General features: G+C 38.5%; 1 protein-coding gene across 2 annotated transcripts in view; it reads right to left on the bottom strand.

Annotated features, from left to right (window-relative positions):
* GRID2 (glutamate ionotropic receptor delta type subunit 2) overlaps nt 1-20,210 on the bottom strand; it is a 1,339,544-nt gene that overhangs the window by 677,079 nt on the left and 642,255 nt on the right. For both annotated transcript variants that reach the window (XR_016308769.1, XM_089663824.1), the window contains exon 4: nt 17,565-17,770. Coding sequence is in view for 1 of the 2 variants with exons in the window: in XM_089663824.1 (XP_089519950.1) it covers nt 17,565-17,770 (206 nt within the window). In the remaining variant the exon portion in view is untranslated. The remainder of the gene's footprint in view (nt 1-17,564; nt 17,771-20,210) is intronic.

The raw sequence follows: 20,210 nt of genomic DNA, 5'->3' as shown, positions 1-20,210 counted from the left end.
AAAGGTCAGCATATAACTGGTGCACAGCATGCAGCAAGGTCTGTTAGCATCATGAATAGTTTATATTCACTTTCTCTGAAAATTTAGACAGATTTTTTTATTTAAATAAATGCACAGTACAACATGTATTATAGTGTCATCAAACTGCTGGAATAACCTCTTTTAAAGTGACTCCAAAATCTTCAGTTTTAAACAGGAAATTTTACAGAAACAGAACATGATAGCAGGCTGGGGTAGAAAATGCCTTGATAAAGAGGCACAATACAGCTTATTATCTCAATTTCCAGTTATTCTACTGCTGATGAAAACAATTTTATTTCTGTTCAGTGCAGCTGTTATCATAAGTTTGTATCCTAACAAACTAAAATAAGTCCATGAATCACTGGCAGAATTGGATGAAACTCTATTGGGATAGGGCCAGGATTTTCACACTTCCTTTGTTATTCTTGCCCAAAGTTATCAGCTAGTGTTAAAAGCATTAAATAAAGCTACACTACACTGAAAATGTACAATTGAAGGTTCAGGTGCATACAGTGAACAGAGTCTATCTGCTCAGAGTTTTGTTTTTTTTTATCCAGGTAATGCTGTAGTTGAGTTGCTATTTGTAAAGCAGGAAATATATTCATAAAGGCATCTACTGAATATTTCTTGCTAAATGCATTCAAGGAGTAGAGATTTATCAATTTTCAAAAAGTATGTTTACTGCAGTTTTCACTTTGAATAACATTTCCTGTTTATGGGGACATTTAAAAGATGTGATTGGAAGGATGAAGAAAACAGCTTCACCTTCCTCACTTAGCTAAGACCAAAATCCACAATGTGAACAAAATCTTTTGCCAATTGAACAGTCCCAACTCCATCAGTAAATAAACTCTATAGTATCTATTATTTTTCACAGCCATGGAAGTTTGATCCTGTTTGGTGATATGGCATACAGAAAGAGGTAAAGTTTAACAGCTTTGAGAGGAATTCAACCACTTGTGAGGAGCACTATGAAATCTGGCTGCTCAGAAGATCTGAAAAAAGTGTTTCTGGATTACATGTGAACCTATCAATAACTTAAAATGTATGTAAAAGCAACATTGGTTTTTCAAACGAATGTTGGCTCAGTGTCCGATCCCACCCTACTATGAAATGCACTTAAGGCCTTTATTAGAGATCTTTTTATAAAACTTTACGCCCATGAGAAAAAAAAGCATTATACAGGCCTCCCAGCTAGTTTCCCAAATATCAATCCTCAAATCCTGAAGTATATCTAAGTTAACTTCTCCTAGTGGAGCTTTATAATCTATGAAACCAACTTAGTGCACACTTTCAAAAAAGCTGTGATTTTTTTCATTAAAAGACTTTGTGTCAATTTCTGCTCTAAGAGTAACAAACCCATGGCGCTCCTTGCAAAACAATATAAATGGAAAGTGGCCAAATCCAAAATCCCCTTTCTGCTACTTCTGCTTGTTCACAAAATTCTCAACAATTCCACAGTTCAACAATTTCTTCTCCAAACTTTACAATTAGCAAGACTTTCCAGTTTCTCTCTTGCCTACATTGGAAGCTATACAGCAATTTTTAGATGATGTCTACTTACTCACTTTGACTCCTGAACAGCTACAGAGCCTATCTACTCCCTTCTCACCAGAGGCAGTTTCTAAGGCCATTACAGCTCTACCCTTACACAAGTCCCCTGGCACAGAGGAATTTTTAAACAAACACAACAAATCCTTTGTAGTCACCCTAGCCCCACACCTTTGCAACTCCTGTAACGATATTGCATACCAGGGTCCCAAAGAGTCCCTTGAAACCTTAACTGTCACTATCCCAAAACTACTAAATCTACTGATAACCCTGGCCAATTTCTGTCCATTTCATTGTTAAATTTTTTCATTACAGATACTTGTATAGCACCGTAAATGTACGCAGTGCTTTACATATATATTGTACATTCACATCAGTCCCTAACCCTCAAGGGGTGTAAAATCTAAGGTCCCTAACTTACATTCATACATACACATACTACAGGATCCAAGTAACCAACCAGCTTGTCTTTGGAGTGCGGGAGGAAACTGGAGTACTCGGAGGAAACCCATGCAGGCACAGGGAGAACATGACTCCAGGCAGGTGGTGCCATGGTTGGGATCCAAACCGATGACCATAGTACTGCCAGGCAGAAGTGCTAACCATTTAGCCACTGTTCTGCCTGTATGCCAACACAAAATTACATTCTAAACATATAGTCACCCACCTTGCCAAATTTACACCCCTACTAGTATACCCTAACCAAGTAGGTTTTGTTCCTTGATGACCTCTGATGGCACTAAGAGCTTCAAAGATCTCATACAATGAGCAGAATATCATCATACATCCTCCTTGATTCTCTTCTTATATCTCTCTTCTCCATAGTGTAGTGCACTTACGGGTGCATTTGCAGTGCACAGTATATTTGCCTTTAGAAAATCAACCCCATAGTATTATTATGATTGGCCAAACCCAAAGTCAAGCAAAAATCAAAGTCACAAGCAAGTCGCAGCAAAATTGCAGGCCAGCCACAAGCAAGTCACATTGATTTTGCAAGCAAGTTTCAAGCAAGTCTCCAAAATAACAATGATATAAAAAATGAATACAAATCTTCTGAAATAACTTACAAAAATATGATTCAATTCAGAACTGCGAATATACGACACGAGTCAAAACATACGAAATGTTTTCCAAAAATGAATCATTCTAACATAATGAATATAACAAAACAAAATGAATCCGAAATGAAACAAAATACATTTTTTCATCATGCAAATCTCTACTCCCAATTCCTTTAGCCCAACTTCAGAAATGACAATTTCTCCTGAACCCCTTCATCTGGGGATACAAAAAGCCTAGATTAAAGTCTTTTGCATTTTTCGTGTCTGCGAAATATGCTGGAATAGGAGACCCTGACATTGTTCAACATTATAAGGCTATGAAAAAACAGTCAATAAAGACAAAATAGAATTGGGATTTTATTGGTGTTGACACCTTCTTTCAGAAGAAATTTAGAGGACACCTAAACATAAAATCATTAAGTTTTATTACAAAGATGCCATAAAAAGTCCCATTTACCTTACCTTCATATACTTGTCTCAGTTCATGGATTCATTCCTCACCCTTCTCTCCCTATTATCTATCTATATATACAGCATAATGTATGTTCACTAATGCATCTTTTATTACTGGAAATGCTGCATTTGTTTTTTCCTAAATAAATAGATATGTTGAAACTAAGCATTTGTTTTAATCTTGGTTAGAGTAGGAAATGTTCTTTTTTTGCTGTGTCCCCACTGGGGAGATTCACCACTCTTTTTTCTTCCTGTGACCATTGTCACCAAAACAGAAAGTGATCAGAAAGAAAAAAGCATCCAAGAGGTGTTGGAACTTTGATGTGAGCTGGTACAAAGTAGTAAGAGGACAAAAATATTTAGAGAGCTCCACTTTAGCTCTGGTTTAGAGGCTTGTCTCAGCAGACAAGGCTACCCTCCAGTGGTTGCACCATCAGGTTGCCCTAAAAAAAATGCACTTATAGAAGGAGCATAAATTTAGACTCATTTTTCCTTTGGTCTGGTGCTGCTGCCATTAGTGCATGTTTTTTTCTAGTGATTGCTGATGATGGTTGTCTAAATTAGGAATGTCTCTCACTTTAGAAAGATTTCCACTCATTACTTGCATCTTTCTTGTCTCTCCAGTGGGACACAGGCTCCATAAAATATTCTGACCCTTTCTTTCTCTAAAAAAAAAGCCTTCACATACACTGTAGCCAGTCTGCATGAAAGTGTTCCTGTAGGTACAGCATACATTAAATAAAAACAAATCTTTTTATAAATGAAAAATAAATATTTAGCTCCAGTCAAGTGTCTGTTCCTAGGAACAATCTCTCAGGTCTGCCTGAGTGGAACATCTCAGGAGAATGATGTCATTAACTGAGTGCTCAACACAGTCTAAATACTGTGTACATTATGCTAAAGGCAAATATACTGTGCACTGCAAAAGCACTTGTTCCAGAGCTTAGTAAATGCGGTAAAGCTTCACTTTGCAAAGAATATCCAAACACATGCAAGGAAAATAAAAAAACTGCATTTTTTGCTTGCACATGATTGGATGTTAGAAGTCAGCAGATCTCACACTCAGATCTAGAGCAACTGCTTTGTAGTGCACTTGAAGTGTAATTGTAGGTAAATTTACAGTGCACTTGCAGTGCAGAGTATATTTGCCTTTAGTAAATCAACCCCAAAGTGTGTTCCTTTACCTATCTGTGCTGTCTAGTGGGGTTTTGTAAGTCTCAGAAATGGATGGACATCAATACAAATCCTTAGGCAGGTAAAGCAGAACTAAAAAGAAACACAAGAGGGAGCCTCTAAGTGCAGTATTAAGAAACAATTTAATAATCCATACATAAAAACATTCACATGTGTGAAGAGATTAAAAGCCTTAAAAATTATGAGGGCTATAGCCACTCTACTGACGGTAAAATAGCGTCGACGTCCAGGGCCAGATGGAGCCTAAAACCGAGATGGGCATTCGCGTTCCATGGAAGGCACTGGCTCCCAGAGATGGAGAAGACCGCGGGGCCGGAAGTGACGTCAGCAAAACCACCATGGAATGCAAAGACCGGCAGTTGCATCAAGGGGGTTAGTCCATAGCCTTGGTAAAGCGTTTCAGAGCACCAATTAGCTCCTTTGTCAAACCTGATTGGCTAAAAGGACGAATCCCATTTATATTGGTGGGTAAACCTTTTTGTAGAGGAAGGGGTAGAAAAGCACAGCGTACCTAGGCACTTCAAAGAGCACCACGACAAATGCTCTGAAGGCCTAAGAGTTTGGGTTATTGAGTCTGCTCCCAAAATATATTCCCCTGCTGAGCGTTTTAAAAGATTATGCGAGCAAGAGACCTATTAGATATATAGTACATTTTGGGCACGCTACCTCCGATGCATCTCAAGAAAGAGATAGAAATTGGTGCTATTATTTGATACAGTTACTATAGTTTTGTTTTTTCCATGGACTTATGAACATTGCCCAATATATATGAATTGATGGAAAACGGTCTGTATCCAAATCCCTTCTTTAGTTTCTTCCTCCTCCTGTTTCTTGATGGATCTAATTTTTAATATATTTTTTATATATTTTATTTTATTTCCGTAATTTTTCCATATATTTTATGGCTATTTTTATTATTTTTATCAAAACTAATTTTTGTTATAATCATAATCACCTTCCGTATTGGTAAATAGCATGCTATCCCACAATTGCTATATATTCATTTGATCAATCTTATGTTATCCTTCTAAAACATTGCCATGTATTTGTATACATCTCCTTGTATAATGCTTTGTCAATAGTATATCAATAGAATGTGTTCTCTCTCTACGTTCCTCTCCATGTAGTAGGACCATGTAGTAGGACCGCCCTTACCCCACCCATATAGGCTTACCCACCAATATCAATGGGATGCATCCTTTTAGCCAATCAGGTTTGACAAAGGAGCTGATTGGTGCTCCGATACGCGTTACCAAGACTACGGACTAACCCCCTTGATGCCACATCTGATCTTTGCATTCCAAGGTGGTTTTGCTGATGTCACTTCCAGTTCCACGGTCTTCTTCATCTCTGGGAGCCGATGCCTTCCGTGGATTCTATATATGGATTATTAAATTGTTTCTTACTGCACTTAGAGGTACCCCCTTGTGTTTCTTTTTATTCCTGCAGAGATACATTGCAGTATTTTGGTGGAGCTGCCTTTAGGTGTTTCCAATGGATTTTAGTTATCTATGGACCTTATATGGACCCTCTCAGGTTTTATCAACTATTGGTTATATTCCACATTGTTTTTTTACTTTAGGTTTGTGATAAATGCTTATTGTATATAAGTAAAGCGGAGCCCTTATATGTATTTCAGCTGTGCATTTAGCTGTTTGTCTGGAGTTTAGCTTAAAAGATGATTTCCAGATACGGATGTTTTTATATAGTTGAGTGGTTTTAAAGATAATTTTTTTTTTACCTTAATGCATTCTCTGCCTTAAAGAGCATACCTTCCAATAGCAGTGCCCCACCCCCAAAGTGGTTCTAAAGCCTAAACATTTTTTTCACTTAGTGCATTCCCTGCAATAAGGTAAACAATGTTTAGGTAGTAGTATTACCCCCTCACCCCCCTTATACTTACCTGAGTCCTTGCTTGATCCAGCCCTGTACCCACCTGTAATGGCTCTCTCCTCTCACTTCCTGGTCTCACAGGGTTTGCTGAGGAAGTGGGAGCCATTACCTGCTACTGTCAGTCAAATCTTGTGCGGGGATGGGCCCAAGCTACATTATGGTGTTGTTTTACTTAAGGTAAATATACTGTGCACTGCAAGAGCAGTTGCTTTAGATCCAATGGGAAGCTCTGAAATGAGGTGGAGCTTGCAGTGCACAGCCTATTTGCCTTTAGTAAATCAACCCCTGTGTGTGTCTATGGTCACAAGCAGCACAGCTCTGGATTGAGCCTGCATGAGTGCCTCCATAACAAGCAGCTTTCTGTGTAGGCACTTGCAGAAGAGAAGAAGCTAGGAGTGGCTGCATAGAACAACACGGGAGTGGAGGTGTAATTCATGTTTATTTCATTAAGAAAAAAATCAGCTTTTACAAACACTTTACATTAGTCCAGTTTGGGCCAATGTAACCATACACATACCATGGCTCTGGAATCCCCCCTGGGTCCTGAGCTGAGTGGCGGCCCTACTGCTAACTGAACACAGGAGATCACTAGGTTGGCACATTCAGATTCATAGAGTAATTAGAAATTTCTCAATGAATGCAAAGTGTTTTCTGATTTGACAGGTTGGAGATTGTGTCATCACCTGACCTTTTCCATCTAGTCAGAGAACACTGCACTTATTGAGAAAATGCAAAGCACTTTCTGAATGGTGCCCATGTCAAATGAGTGATTTCCTGTGTTCACAATTCCATCACTGATTTTACCATTATTACCTTAAGTCTTCCACAACTGAACTGAGGAGTATAAGGATGTCATTGTTGATCTCCTTATGAAAATACCAGTCCCCTGGCTTTCGTAACCTGATGGCTAATTTAGTGTCTGAATTAATATCCTTAGATGTGTATATACAGGTGAAACTCGAAAAATTAGAATATTGTGCAAAAGTTAATTTATTTCAGTGCAGCAACTTAAAAGGTGAAACTAATATATGAGATAGACTCATTACATGCAAAGCAAGATAGTTCAAGCCGTGATTTGTCAAAATTGTGATGATTATGGCTTACAGCTCAGGAAAACCCCAAATCCACAATCTCAGAAAATTAGAATATTACATGCAATCAATAAAACAAGGATTGTATATAGAACAATATCGGACGTCTGAAAAAAGTATAAGCATGCATATGTGCTCAGTACTTGGTCTGGGCCCCTTTTGCAGCAATTACTGCCTCAATGCAGCGTGGCATGGAAGCTATCAGCCTGTGGCACTGCTGAGGTGTTATGGAAGACCAGGATGCTTCAATAGCAGCCTTCAGCTCTTCTGCATTGTTCGGTCTCATGTCTCTCATCTTTCTCTTGGCAATGCCCCATAGATTCTCTATGGGGTTCAGGTCAGGCGAGTTTGCTGGCCAATTAAGCACCGTAATCCCACGGTCATTGAACCAGGTTTTGGTGCTTTTGGCAGTGTGCGCAGGTGCCAAGTCCTGCTGGAAAATGAAGTCAGCATCCCCATAAAGCTTGTCTGCAGAAGGAAGCATGAAGTGCTCCAAAGTCTTCTGGTAGACAGTTGCATTGACCCTGGACTTAATGAAGCACAGTGGACCAACACCAGCAGATGACATGGCTCCCCAAATCAACACAGACTGTGGAAACTTCACACTGGACTTCAAGCATCTTGCAGTGTGCCTCTCCATTCTTCCTCCATACTCGGGGTCCTTGGTTTCCAAATGAGATGCAAAAGTTGCTGTCATCAGATAAGAGGACTTTGGACCACTGAGCAACAGACCAGGTCTGTTTTTCTTTAGCCCAGGTAAGACGCTTCTGACGTTTGTTGTTCAGGAACTGCTTGACAAGAGGAATACGACATTTGAAGCCCATGTCCAGGATCCGTCTGTTTGTGGTGGCTCTTGATGCACTGACTCCAGCCTCAGTCCACTCCTTGTGAAAGTCCCCAACACTTTTGAATGGCCTTTTCCTGATAATCCTCTCCAGGCTGCGGCCATCACTGCTGCTTGTCCACCTTTTTCTTCCACACTTTTCCCTTCCATATAACTTTCTATTAATGTGCTTTGATACAGCACTTTGGGAAAATCCAACTTCTTTTGCAATTACCTTGAGGCTTTCCCTCCTTATGGAGGGTGTCAATGATGGTTTTCTGCACAACTGTCAGGTCAGCAGTCTTTCCCATGATTGTGATTCCTACTGAACAAGACTGAGAGACCATTTAAAGGCTCAAGAACCCTTTGCAGGTGTTATGGCTTAATTAGCTGATTAGAGTGGGACACTTTGAGCCGAGAATATTGTACCTTTTCACAATATTCTAATTTTCTGATATTGTGGATTTGGGGTTTTCATGAGCTGTAAGCCATAATCATCACAATGATGACAAATCCCAGCTTGAACTATCTTGCTTTGCATGTAATGAGTCTATCTCATATATTAGTTTCACCTTTTAAGTTGCATTACTGAAATAAATGAACTCTTGCGTGATATTCTAATTTTTCGAGTTTCACCTGTAGATTCAAAGCTCTGATTTTACCAGTTCTTTCTTGTTGGTCATGTTGGTTTTAAGTCAGGTCTCAAAATATGAAAGTCAGAGATTGCTAGAAAAGTAACATTTTTGGAAGGTGATAAGCAGTGGAAGCCTTTATATTCTTCTTAGCATAAGTTTCCTTCCACTCTTACTGAAATTACCCAATTTAAACCAATGGTATAATCCCCTCTTGCTTCTGCAGGGACCTGAACTGACATTAGGAAAAAACGCAAACACAAAACAAGACGTGTTATTGTATTGCACTGATTTTCTTAAGCTGGATCACATTTGGCTAAAGGTGCAAATAGGTTCTATACTTAAAAATATAGCATTTTTGTAGCATAGATTGCATGTTCAAAAAAATAAATTACATCAATATACAAAGCTGTATAACATAGGTATTTGCAGTACTGTTGCAAGTTTATTATATAGGGGAAACAGATGAGTTATTGCAAAGTCATAAAGATTTTGTCATGGTGAAATGGTGATATACTTGGTAACAAGACTGGACACTGTTTAACATACACTTGCTAAGTTATATACAAAATTCTTACTGAAATATATAAATTAATATTTCTGCATGCAAACACCTAATAAAGAATTGAAGCCTGAAACGAAAAAAAAAATATTTACAGTGAGCCAGACAAATGATATCTAATATATGTTATAAATGGAGTATGTATGCACAGTGTATTATGTGCCTATTCACTCAATTCATTCCTTGTTTATTCTTTTCTGCAAGAACATGCTCACTAATCATAAAAATGTGCAGTGAACTTCAAGGGCTCAATTTAGGAAGAATTTATGTGGAGAATAACCTTGAGTAATTCATGTGCAGGGACAGCAAAATAATCATATTGTGCAGAACTAAGACTTCAGGATTTCGTAACAAGACCTATGTATCCACTTTGCTATGGCTAAGCATATTCAGATACTGTGTATCATGTTCGGTTAATGTCAGATGTGCACAGAAAAATATAATTGTTTCACAAGTGGTAAAATAGCTGTACTTTTCTGTTAATTTAATTACTTTCAGTATTTTGTTCAAGAGTAACAACATACAGTATATTATATTATCCCTTATAGTTTAACGCCCAATTAAACATTAATTTAAATTAGCTAAATACACTTCACGTGCAACAAAGCAAACGGTGTGCAAAGTCTGAGAGTTTGTTTTCTTTTAAAATCAGCTACAGCATGAGTAGAAAGCCTGTTCCCTGCCAGCATACTATAGAGAAGAACCCTTGCTCTCTTTGGAAAAGCAAAGATCTCTTTGCAGAGGTCAAACACACACCCTTAATCAGATCAAGAGCTCTCTAAACAGAAGGAAACAAAAGCTTAGCTGATGGAATGACCACATTTTGGAAAGTGAATGACTCCAAAGTATGTTCTAAAGCTGGCCATAGATAAATTGAAAACCAAACAAACATTTTTGACGATTGTCAAATGGTTCATTTTTCCAAAAGTTTTTGGAAAATGTGGATAAAAAGTTAAAATGTAATTTTTATACACACAGCTATCAATTAATAACATATTTCTAACATGATACGGGTTTACTTAGAATTACACCCCAAAACACATTCTGATTCTATATCTGAGTATGGGAATGCCACATGTGTGAGCAGGGGTGGACTGACAACTCATGGGGCCCCCGGGCAATAGGGGATCATGGGGCACCTGTGTCCTTGCCCAAACTCAAAAAAGCCCATGAAAAAGGTACCAGGGGCATCTCATGGGGCCCCCTACTGACCCCGGGCCCTTGGGCAGTGCCCGAGTTTCCAAATGGTCAGTCCGCCCCTGTGTGTGAGACATTTTCAGAGAGGGGCTCCAAATAAAAGGAGTATCTTCAGGCTTTCTAGGGGCATAAATCACATATCTAATTTCTTGACTACGTATTGCATTGGTCTTGGTTACATAGACCCTGAAGAGCCAGGACAGTATAAACACTCACAAAATGACCACTTTTTAGCAAGAAAAAAATGCAAGGTATTTTTAAGAGGCATGGTGAGTCTTGATGTTTTCCTTTTTGTGACATGTGTTTGGAAAATGATAAAATATTTTTTTATACAAGAGGTCAAGTAATATAATATTTTTAACACACATTGTGGTCATATTTAGAAGTACACCCCAAACCATGTTCTGCTACTCCTTCCTAGCAAGGGTATACCACATTTCTGCACAGAAGTCTATCTGCACAGAAGGGTCCAAAATCCAAGGAGCACCTTCAGGCTTTCAAGGGGCATAATTATACATTTAATGTCCTGATCACCTCACATTTTTCACTAGGCTGTACTGCACTTCTAATGCTTTCCTGCTGCTTAGTTCAATGCTTAGTGACAAAGTATTTCTCACTCTATTAGAAGGGACCTATTCATCTTCTGAATCAGAGATGTCCAATAGTAAACCACTGATTTCCTCAGGTCCCCTCCCTGCTACTCTTATTATTCTCAGAGTTTATAAAAGCCTTCTCACTAATAAAAGTGACACTGCTACTGGTGCTGGTTTTGGTATCAGGATACCGGTTGCACTTAAAGATTCTACTAGGTGACACTGTGACTATTGTAGCAGTGATCAGGGACCCTGTTGCTACCCTGCTGACACTGGCACTGGTGTGGTTAGCAATTAGGGATGCTGTGACTGGCTTCATTGGTCTGGTAACACTGTACTGCTGTGGCTAGCAATTAGAAACACTCCTCATCCACACCAGTGGCAGTTTCACCAATGCCAGTGAAGCCAGCAACATTGTCCTGATTGCTAGTCACATTAGTACCAGTGTCTAGCAATCAGGACAATGTTGCTGGCTTCACTGGCATTGGTGAAACTGTCACTGGTGTGGATAGCAATCAGGGACACTATGATTGGCTGCACTGATATGAGGACACTGTACTGGTGTGGTGATGATCATGGACACTATAACTGGTTGCATTAGTCTGGTGATACTATACTGGTGTGGTTAGTGGTCAGGGTTACTGTGTCCTCCAGTACTGGCCTAGTTACACTGTATTGATGTGGCAGTGATAAGGGACACTGAGGCTGGCTACACTTGTCCGGTGAAACTATGTACTGGTATGGCTAGTGACACCGTGGTTAATAATCAGGAATACTGTAAACAGTGTTAGATAACTCTTTGTTTCCCCTCACAGCCAATTAATGTTTCAGAGGAAACAAGGTTCTGGCTGTAAAATACACTGGTCTGGTGACATTGTGCCTAGCGTGGCAGTGATCAGGAACACTATTACTGACTTACGCTGGCTGTCTGACACTACCACTGGTGTGGCTGCTGATTATAACACTGTTGATAGCTTCACTGGCTCTGGCAACACTGGCACTAGTGTGGATAATGATCAGAACACTGTTTTTGACTTACACTGGCTCTGGTGACACTCTACTGCTACTGTGGCACTCAGAATCCTTTTGGTTTATACTGGCACTGTTGTGGCTAGCAGTCAAAGTACTGTTGCTAGCTACACTGGCACTGATGTGGCTAGCGATCAGGAACACTTTTACTGGCTGCACTTATTTGGTGACACTAACTTTCGTGCGTTTAGCCATCAGAACACTTTTGCTGGCTTGCACTGGCTCTAGGGACACTGTACTTATATAGTAGTGGTAAGACCCCTGTTTCAGGCCTATATTGGTACTGGTGACACTGGCACTGGTGTGGCTAAAGATAAGGAACACTGTTGCTGCTTCACTGGCTGATTCAGTCTGGTGACACTTGCACTGTTGTAGTGGTGATAGTGACAATGGGACTGGAGTGGCAGGTCTGGAAACACTGGCACTGGTGTAGCAGGGATCAGGAGTACAATTGGTGGCTTACACTTACTCTGATAACACTGGGACCACTGTGGCTAGGGATCGGGAATGCTGTTCATGGCCTCACTGGTATGGTGAAACTGGCAGTGGTGTCGTGGCAATCTGTAACACAGTTTCTGGCTTCAATGGATCTGGTGACACTGGCACCACTGTGGCTAGTGACCAGGAATACTGCAACTGCTTGCACTGGTCTGCTGATACTGTGACTGATGTAACTACTGTTACTAGATGCACTGGCCTAATGACACTGTGACTGTTGTGGTAGTAAGTTGGAAAACCGTTGCTGGCTTACACTGATCTGGTGACACTGGGACTGATGTGACAGCAATCAGGAACAATGTGACTGGTTGCATTGGTCTTGTGACACTGTGACTAGTGTAACAGACATAAGGAACACTGCTGATGACTGCACTGGTCTGGTAACACTGGAACTGGTGTGGCCATGGTCAGGGACACTGTGGCTGGCTGCACTGATCTGGGGACAAGCAACCAGAGACAATGTGGCAAGCAATCTGGGACACTGTAAACCAGCTACTGACATCCACAGTCAGGAAAACAGTCAGAAAAACAGTCAATTGGTGTGTGAGAGGAAACAGAACACTGCCTGAAAATGCAGCATTTGTTCACATGTGTGATTTATGTTGTTCTTCCTCCTTCTCAGGGTGCATAACAGTATTTTTTTTTTTGAATGCTAATGTGCCCTTTTTTGTGGTCTTTGCTACACAATGGCAGGAACCAATCTGACATAGAATCAGATCAGAATTTCTTGAGCCTGCACCATGATTTTGCACAGAAAGCCATCCATCCACCTGCATGTGGCAAGCCATGAGACAGCAGGAGGCAAGGGAGGAATATGATGAGGAGGAATGTTGGGGTGATAGCAGTGAGGAGGAAGGGTTGATTTTTGGGGGCTTTCACCTCTTACCAATACACTTGGCAATTTGTGGAGAAATCTACTCTCACCATTCAAGTGTGGGCCCAAATAAGTCCTTACCACATTTCCTGATGGTGTCTGTAACAACTGCATTGTAGAAATCTACAGGGCATAGACTGGTTACCCTCCCACTTTGTTTTGACACAAGCTGACACAGGCAAGTGTATGCAGTACACTTGTGTGCTCCCAAGCCTATTCTTCTTTCACCCCCAGCTGCCATTAAATGTCATCACTCTCTTTTAATAAAAAAAAAAACAAGGTCTGCAAAGTCGAAAATAATAGTCTGAGATTATGTATTTTGGGGTAGTATTTTTTTGTAAATTGAAGCAAACAAAGTGGGAGGCAATGTAACCTGTGAGCTACATAAAAGCAAAGCAAGTCCTAGGCTAAAAACCTCCTTATTCCTATGCAAAAAATGAAAAATAGGTTCCTTGCAATATAATGTGTTGTTAAGACACTGAGCTCACAGATGTTATGGCTACAAAAAAATCCTACCTTGAATTGGGAGATATGAGGCATTTTCAAAATGCAGAAATTAACATTACAGTGTATTATTTCACAGAAAAAAAAGACATAAATATTAAGTTAACTTCATACACAGTATGTAAACATCTTTTACTAGGCTGCCTTTACACAGTGTGACACCAGACATGAAGAAATTTAACATTACAGTTTATTATTTATCACAAAAAAAGTCATAAATACTGTACTGACTTTATGCACAGTACTTCAGCAGTTTTAACAGATTTAAAATAAAGAAAAGTGCCTAAATATTGTACTGACTCTTAGGCACAGTAATTACAAGTAATTGTACTAGGCCATATTCTGGCAGCTTTTAATAACAAAATCAACATTATAGTGTAATTATATCACAAATCAAAGTCAGCAAAACATTGTAATGACTCCATACATAGTATTTAAGCACTTCGTTAGGTATTTTGAAAGGGAGAGATAACAGGGAGCTTTTAATTAAAAATCAATGTTAGAGTGTATTATTTACAGAAAATATCAGCAAAATATTGTACCCAGAGTATACCCAGTATTTAGGCACTTTTGCTAACCCACATTTTGAACTGGTGAGACACAAGATAGCTGTAAAGTGTCATTATTTCACAGGAAAAAAGCCAAAAATATCTCACAGATTCAATGCACAGTAAATAAATATTTATTTAGGCATCAACTTCACAGGGGGAGACTAGGTGGCCTTTATTTTATATATATATATATATATATATATATATATATATCAAATAGTGCGTATTGTGCAAGCTGCTGCCAGTAATCAAGCCTGGACACTCAATGATGTATAAGGTCTACACCTTGAAAAATGAATAATTTTTCATTGGTAGATATAGAACCTGCTCACCTAGCTGCACTTTCAGAACCTCTGCCTCTCCCGCTAAGCCTGCCTAGCATTGTTATTACAGGGGATTGCCTAATTTTATTAACTTTGACACACTTGGCAATATGATGATTTGGTCACTAATTTGTACAGCACAAGTATATGGCAATGTACTGAAAATTAAGGGTAGCTTTGTCTGTGTCAGTAACAAATTCATGCTGCTGATCCCAAAATAAAAAATACTCTAAATTATACTAAAGCACTAAATCTCAACCCTAACATATGGAAAGAAAAAGAAAATATGGAATAATGAAATAAAAACCACAATAAAAAAACTGAAATTGCTATTAGCCCACAATTAAAGGTGGTCCTAGAAAGGACCATCTATTTCAAGCTTATCCAACAGACACTGAGTGTAAATATAATACTTTTAAACAGCACTGTATAGGGTGTAACAAATGTCTCCTTGCAAACAGGGTGTGATCTATCTCTATCTATTCCATATCTCCAACATACAGTGACTGTAAATACAGCACCTTTCAGCAACACTGTATAAGATGGCAGAAACTCTCTCTGAAAACACTCTGTGGTCTTTCCTTATTTATTTAATGCCTCCTTTATCACACACATACAAAGGCTGCTGGAAACCCTTTCTTTTATAGCAGGGTGGATGGGGGTGGTGTGGAAAAATAATAAAACCCCCATGAGTGGCCCTTCTTAGCCACCTAATCACAGTTCAGAGGTCAGGAAGAGCATTGTTGGTAATTGGTTTCTATGGATGCAAGCGGCCACATTAGTTTGCCATTTTTCTGAACCATGAGTGACATGTGTTTTCATGTTCCACCCAAACCTGAAGCTGATCCCTAATCAGTAGTCCTCTGTGTCATAGATATTTAATATTTTTCACAAAGTTACTTTCAGACTTAAAAAGTGATGCATTAAAGAAGAAGTGTCACTGTTACTGTCCCTCATGTACTTTTTGCCATCATTCTATGTGGTCTCTAAACTGAGCTAAGGGGTCCTCAATGCCCACCACCACTGCCTGATCGCACAGGTAACAAACAGATGAATAACAAATTAGTCTTCATTGACAGCACTTTTTTTCAAGATCCATGCACTTGCCCAAGAGAAGCGCCATAACTAGGAAAGCAAGTGGAGGGGGTATGTCAGCTAAACCCTTCCCATCTTAGGTGCACTCACAGCAGAACTCTGCATGTGCCCCTGTCTCTGGGGATGTTTCCTGGACAGTGCACAGTACACACAAGCGCTGATCGAATGCTGGTTTTCCAGCATGTTCGTATGATAGAAACCATTAAAACCAGCTTCTGTTGAACAGACAGTGGTACACACACTGAAAGCTGGTAAGTTTCTGCTGAACTGTTCGACATTTGGTGTGTGTATGTCCAGCTTTAATGCAGAGACAGCAACTCAGAATCCTGGGAGTACAGCCCCACCTCTCTCACCTGGGCACCTGACTTTCCCTCTCTTTTACTTTCCCCTATTCGTTTTTCATCCCTACTTAACAATATGAATTGCATACAACTATTTTTTTTTCAATTAATATTTTATTGCATCATTTTATAGCATACTATCTGTGCCAACTCATTGTAATGTAATGTTTTTCAACTTGAATGAGGATTGTGCCCCCTTTTATGCCGTTTGGTAGAATCTGCAATATTTACTTCTGTCAAAACGAATAAAACTTTATTCTTGCTTGGATTGTTTGCAGATTAGTAGAGCTTCTGGTTTGACTTGCTCATCATATTTTATGCATTATGTATTCTATGTTACTATGTTTGTTCCTTTTTTTTGTTTTTTAAGACAATGTTTGAGACAAGTAAGATGGATGTACTAATTTTAGTTTAGTTTCATGAAAGCCACAATCACATCCAATAACCTTGGAAACAGGGATCTTTCTAGCTCTGTGTATTTTATAGTTTTGTCCATTTTCCATTAAATAAATAATAAGGTATAGTATATTAAAAAAAATGCAATCTTTGACTTTATAGTGAGCTGTATTGTCATCCATTATGATTGTGACTGATGTTTTCTCTATGTTTACTCTTACCACGTACACTTTCATATGCTAATAACCATAAACTGGTATTTATGCATCTGCACATAATGCCCAGACTATTAAGATATATGTCTTCAAATGTATCACAAGGGAAATCAATTTATTTCTTGAAAGCACTTAAAACATCTAGGTGGAATGACCTTGAAGTGACCCATTGAGCTATACTTGAGCCAGGACACATTCTTAATATTCAGTCTTATTAATGAGCTTGAATGAAAAGCCTGTTACCCATCTTTGTAAGGAAATAAAACATTGTAAGAAAGTGCGAGCAGCTTCTGGAAATCCAATTTGGAAGTGTTCTAATCTTTCTTGTTTTGTGCATATTGCCTAATGTAAATTACAATATCTAGTGCCTTCATTGCCTAAGATGTCTGTTTGAAAGATGGCTCAGAGAACAAACAGCAGACTACTTATCATCCTTGAAAGTTCGCCCATTACCATAAATGTACATGTTTGTCAGAGCAATATATTGTACTTGTATTGTCTGCGTCATAAAGTATCTTCTGGTTAGGCTGTGAGCACAATTAAGAGTGTTTATTTTGGTATACACGTCTGTACTAAACTGGCTCGTTAGCTGTAGCACCATGAGCTCAAATTGAAACAATGAAGAAAGTAACAAGCAGCCATAAAAACAGTTTAGGCTATTTCTTACCTCAGTAATGAAAGATTTGGCAGTTGTTGGGCTCATAACAAGAATGGCTCTTCTCATCGTGTCTCTGTAGCGATTTAGCTCCTCTATGCGTAGAGTAGCAAAAAGTCCTGTGATCATTTTATTAATGTTGTTTTCCACCTTCTGCAAAGCTACATCCATTCCCTGCTGGGATACTCTATCCAAAAACTCTTGTATTCCACGGATATCTAGGAACATCAAAAGTCCATCAGTATGCTAATCAGTTAACAGAAACACATCAATTAAATGCCTAGGCTGGTTTGGAAAGTCAATTTGCTCAGTTTCATGAAATGGAAGGTTAAGCTGCACATATGTTCAATTGTGTTGTATAGTCTCTTCCAAGTGGACTCATACTACTCTTCCATCATTGTCTCTGGATGCGGTTCATTCAATAAGAAGAAAATAGATACATGTTTATGCTAGATACCATTTTTTTTATTCATGTAAACTATCACATGTAAAAACAGCTATAGAGATGAATCAGAAAAGAATTACTCTCTTAGCCAAAATGATTATTCACCCATTTTTTTTATCTTGGGCCAAGGGCAGTACACTGGAAGTATCCAATCAATTACTTAATTTCAACATTACTAATTAAAAAAATGGGTACTTGCAGTAGCTGCAGCACTCACAGACTTTTTTTCCTTTGTACATCTATGTCATAGGCACCTAAACTGCTTAAGTTTTTAGCAACTTAGTTGAGTTTGAAAAATCTTAGCTATCGCTTAGCCTGCACTATTGTTTTGTGCTATTTTTTACTTACAACTAAACACCTGTTAAGCAGATAAATACGTTGATGAAATACATACTGTATGTGAGCATTGTTTTACCCGGGAAAAAGATTTGTATTTTTGTCCATTCACTTCTGAGATTTACACAGACCTATCAGGCAGTATAGCTATCCTGGAGACTTGTCTTTTCTCTACTGCAGGTAAGTAACACATCATGGTATTTTACCCGAATCCAATCTGTAACTTGACATTGAAGGAATAGCAGAAGACTGATGAACTCTTTCCTCTGTCACTCCTGTCCTCATTATTAGCACATGACCACTGCAGCACAATTGATTGGGGACCTCTGGTGCTTCTGTTGTACAACTCTGCCATACAGAAAATCACAAGAGGCTAAACTCAAATCAATTTCAGGTACTTGTACATTAGTTATTTAAAAAAAACAACTAGTGTAAATTTCTACAGGGACCACTGAGACCTTATACTCATGTCTTAGATTTATAACTTATATGAATGGCTTGTATTGTTGGTGCAGTTGGGGGCAGTCTGAAGAAATTGGGTCACCAACAAAATCGGTCAGACGTCAGTCTTTCTCTAGTTCCATCCAGTGTTGCTGCTCTCCATGTCATTTTATGATAGATGGAATCTTATTTTTATACCTGACGTAAAGCCTTTATGATTTGAGGGTTTTTTTTTTTATTGAGGGGAATATTGTATATTTGTCTTTACTTTGGTCATCTGCTTAATGAGTTCCTAACTATTTGGGGTTACATCAAAACCATGCATACTGCGGTCCCTGTAGAAATCTGAATGTGGGCATTTGTATACTACTAATGACAGGTAAAATCCACCTGGAGACTGGATAATATTGCACCTACTACCATTTATATTGTTTTGGTTGTCCCTATTAAAGCGCACAATATTTATGGCCATTCACTTCTTTATTAAATCACAGGTTAAATTCACCTTGAGACCTTTCTCATATCCGGGACATTCAAATGTTTTGGATAACAACATTATAGCATTCAAAGATTGGCTATTTCGCCTCAATGTGCTGATTTCAACCTTTTGATGTGCTACATCTTCAGCAACACTGAGCCCATTTTGAATACAATCAGGGTGATATACAACTCTAATTTTTCTCTGAATGATGTGGATGAGTTAGCATTTTGTTGTTTAGCTACTCTGAATGTGTCCTAGTGATTACAGGATTAACCATTTCACTCAGAGAGCCTTTGAAGAAATAGCCACTATTCTGAGAGAGTGCTATTACTACTATTATATGATTAATATATCCCTATCTGTATATTTGATATAGGTTTTTTGATTCATTGATTTATACTGTAGGATATATTTATATATGTTTTGAAGATCATTTTGGGAGTATCTTGGGTATTAGTAGGTATACCTTTGTTTAAGCTACCCTACTAAGCTAACCTGGGAACAGAAGTCTCCCAAATAATACAATACCATAACTAACTCACTATATGCTAAATATAAGTATAACTAGACTGTATTATATATAAATTGAATGATAGCAAAATAATATAAGTTAATACATATATACATAATGGGAATGTGAGGTGAGGAACCCCATGGGTCCCCCTACTGGTGAATAAAATAATCACACCACCATACACTTCCCTTTGACACAAAATGCTATCAAAGAGCTAACTGAATGTATATAATGTGTTATAAACAACTGAATAAAATATATAAAATCTATAGAATAAGAAAAAAAAAATAAAAAAAAAAAAAGAAGAAAATGTAATACAATTAAAATCGGTAATAAAACAATTCACGTCCATCTCAATATTGAGAACCCTAGGTGCCATAGTGCCCAAATAATATATCCACTGAAATTAATTTCTTGAGATGGCTTGCCTCATATTAGTTT

Source organism: Staurois parvus, unplaced genomic scaffold (genome assembly GCF_062004578.1).
Source record: "Staurois parvus isolate SC_StPar_1 unplaced genomic scaffold, SC_StPar_1.0 ptg000044l, whole genome shotgun sequence".
In the NCBI taxonomy this organism is placed as follows: domain Eukaryota; kingdom Metazoa; phylum Chordata; class Amphibia; order Anura; family Ranidae; genus Staurois; species Staurois parvus.
This window is presented reverse-complemented; position numbering and strand designations above follow the sequence as displayed.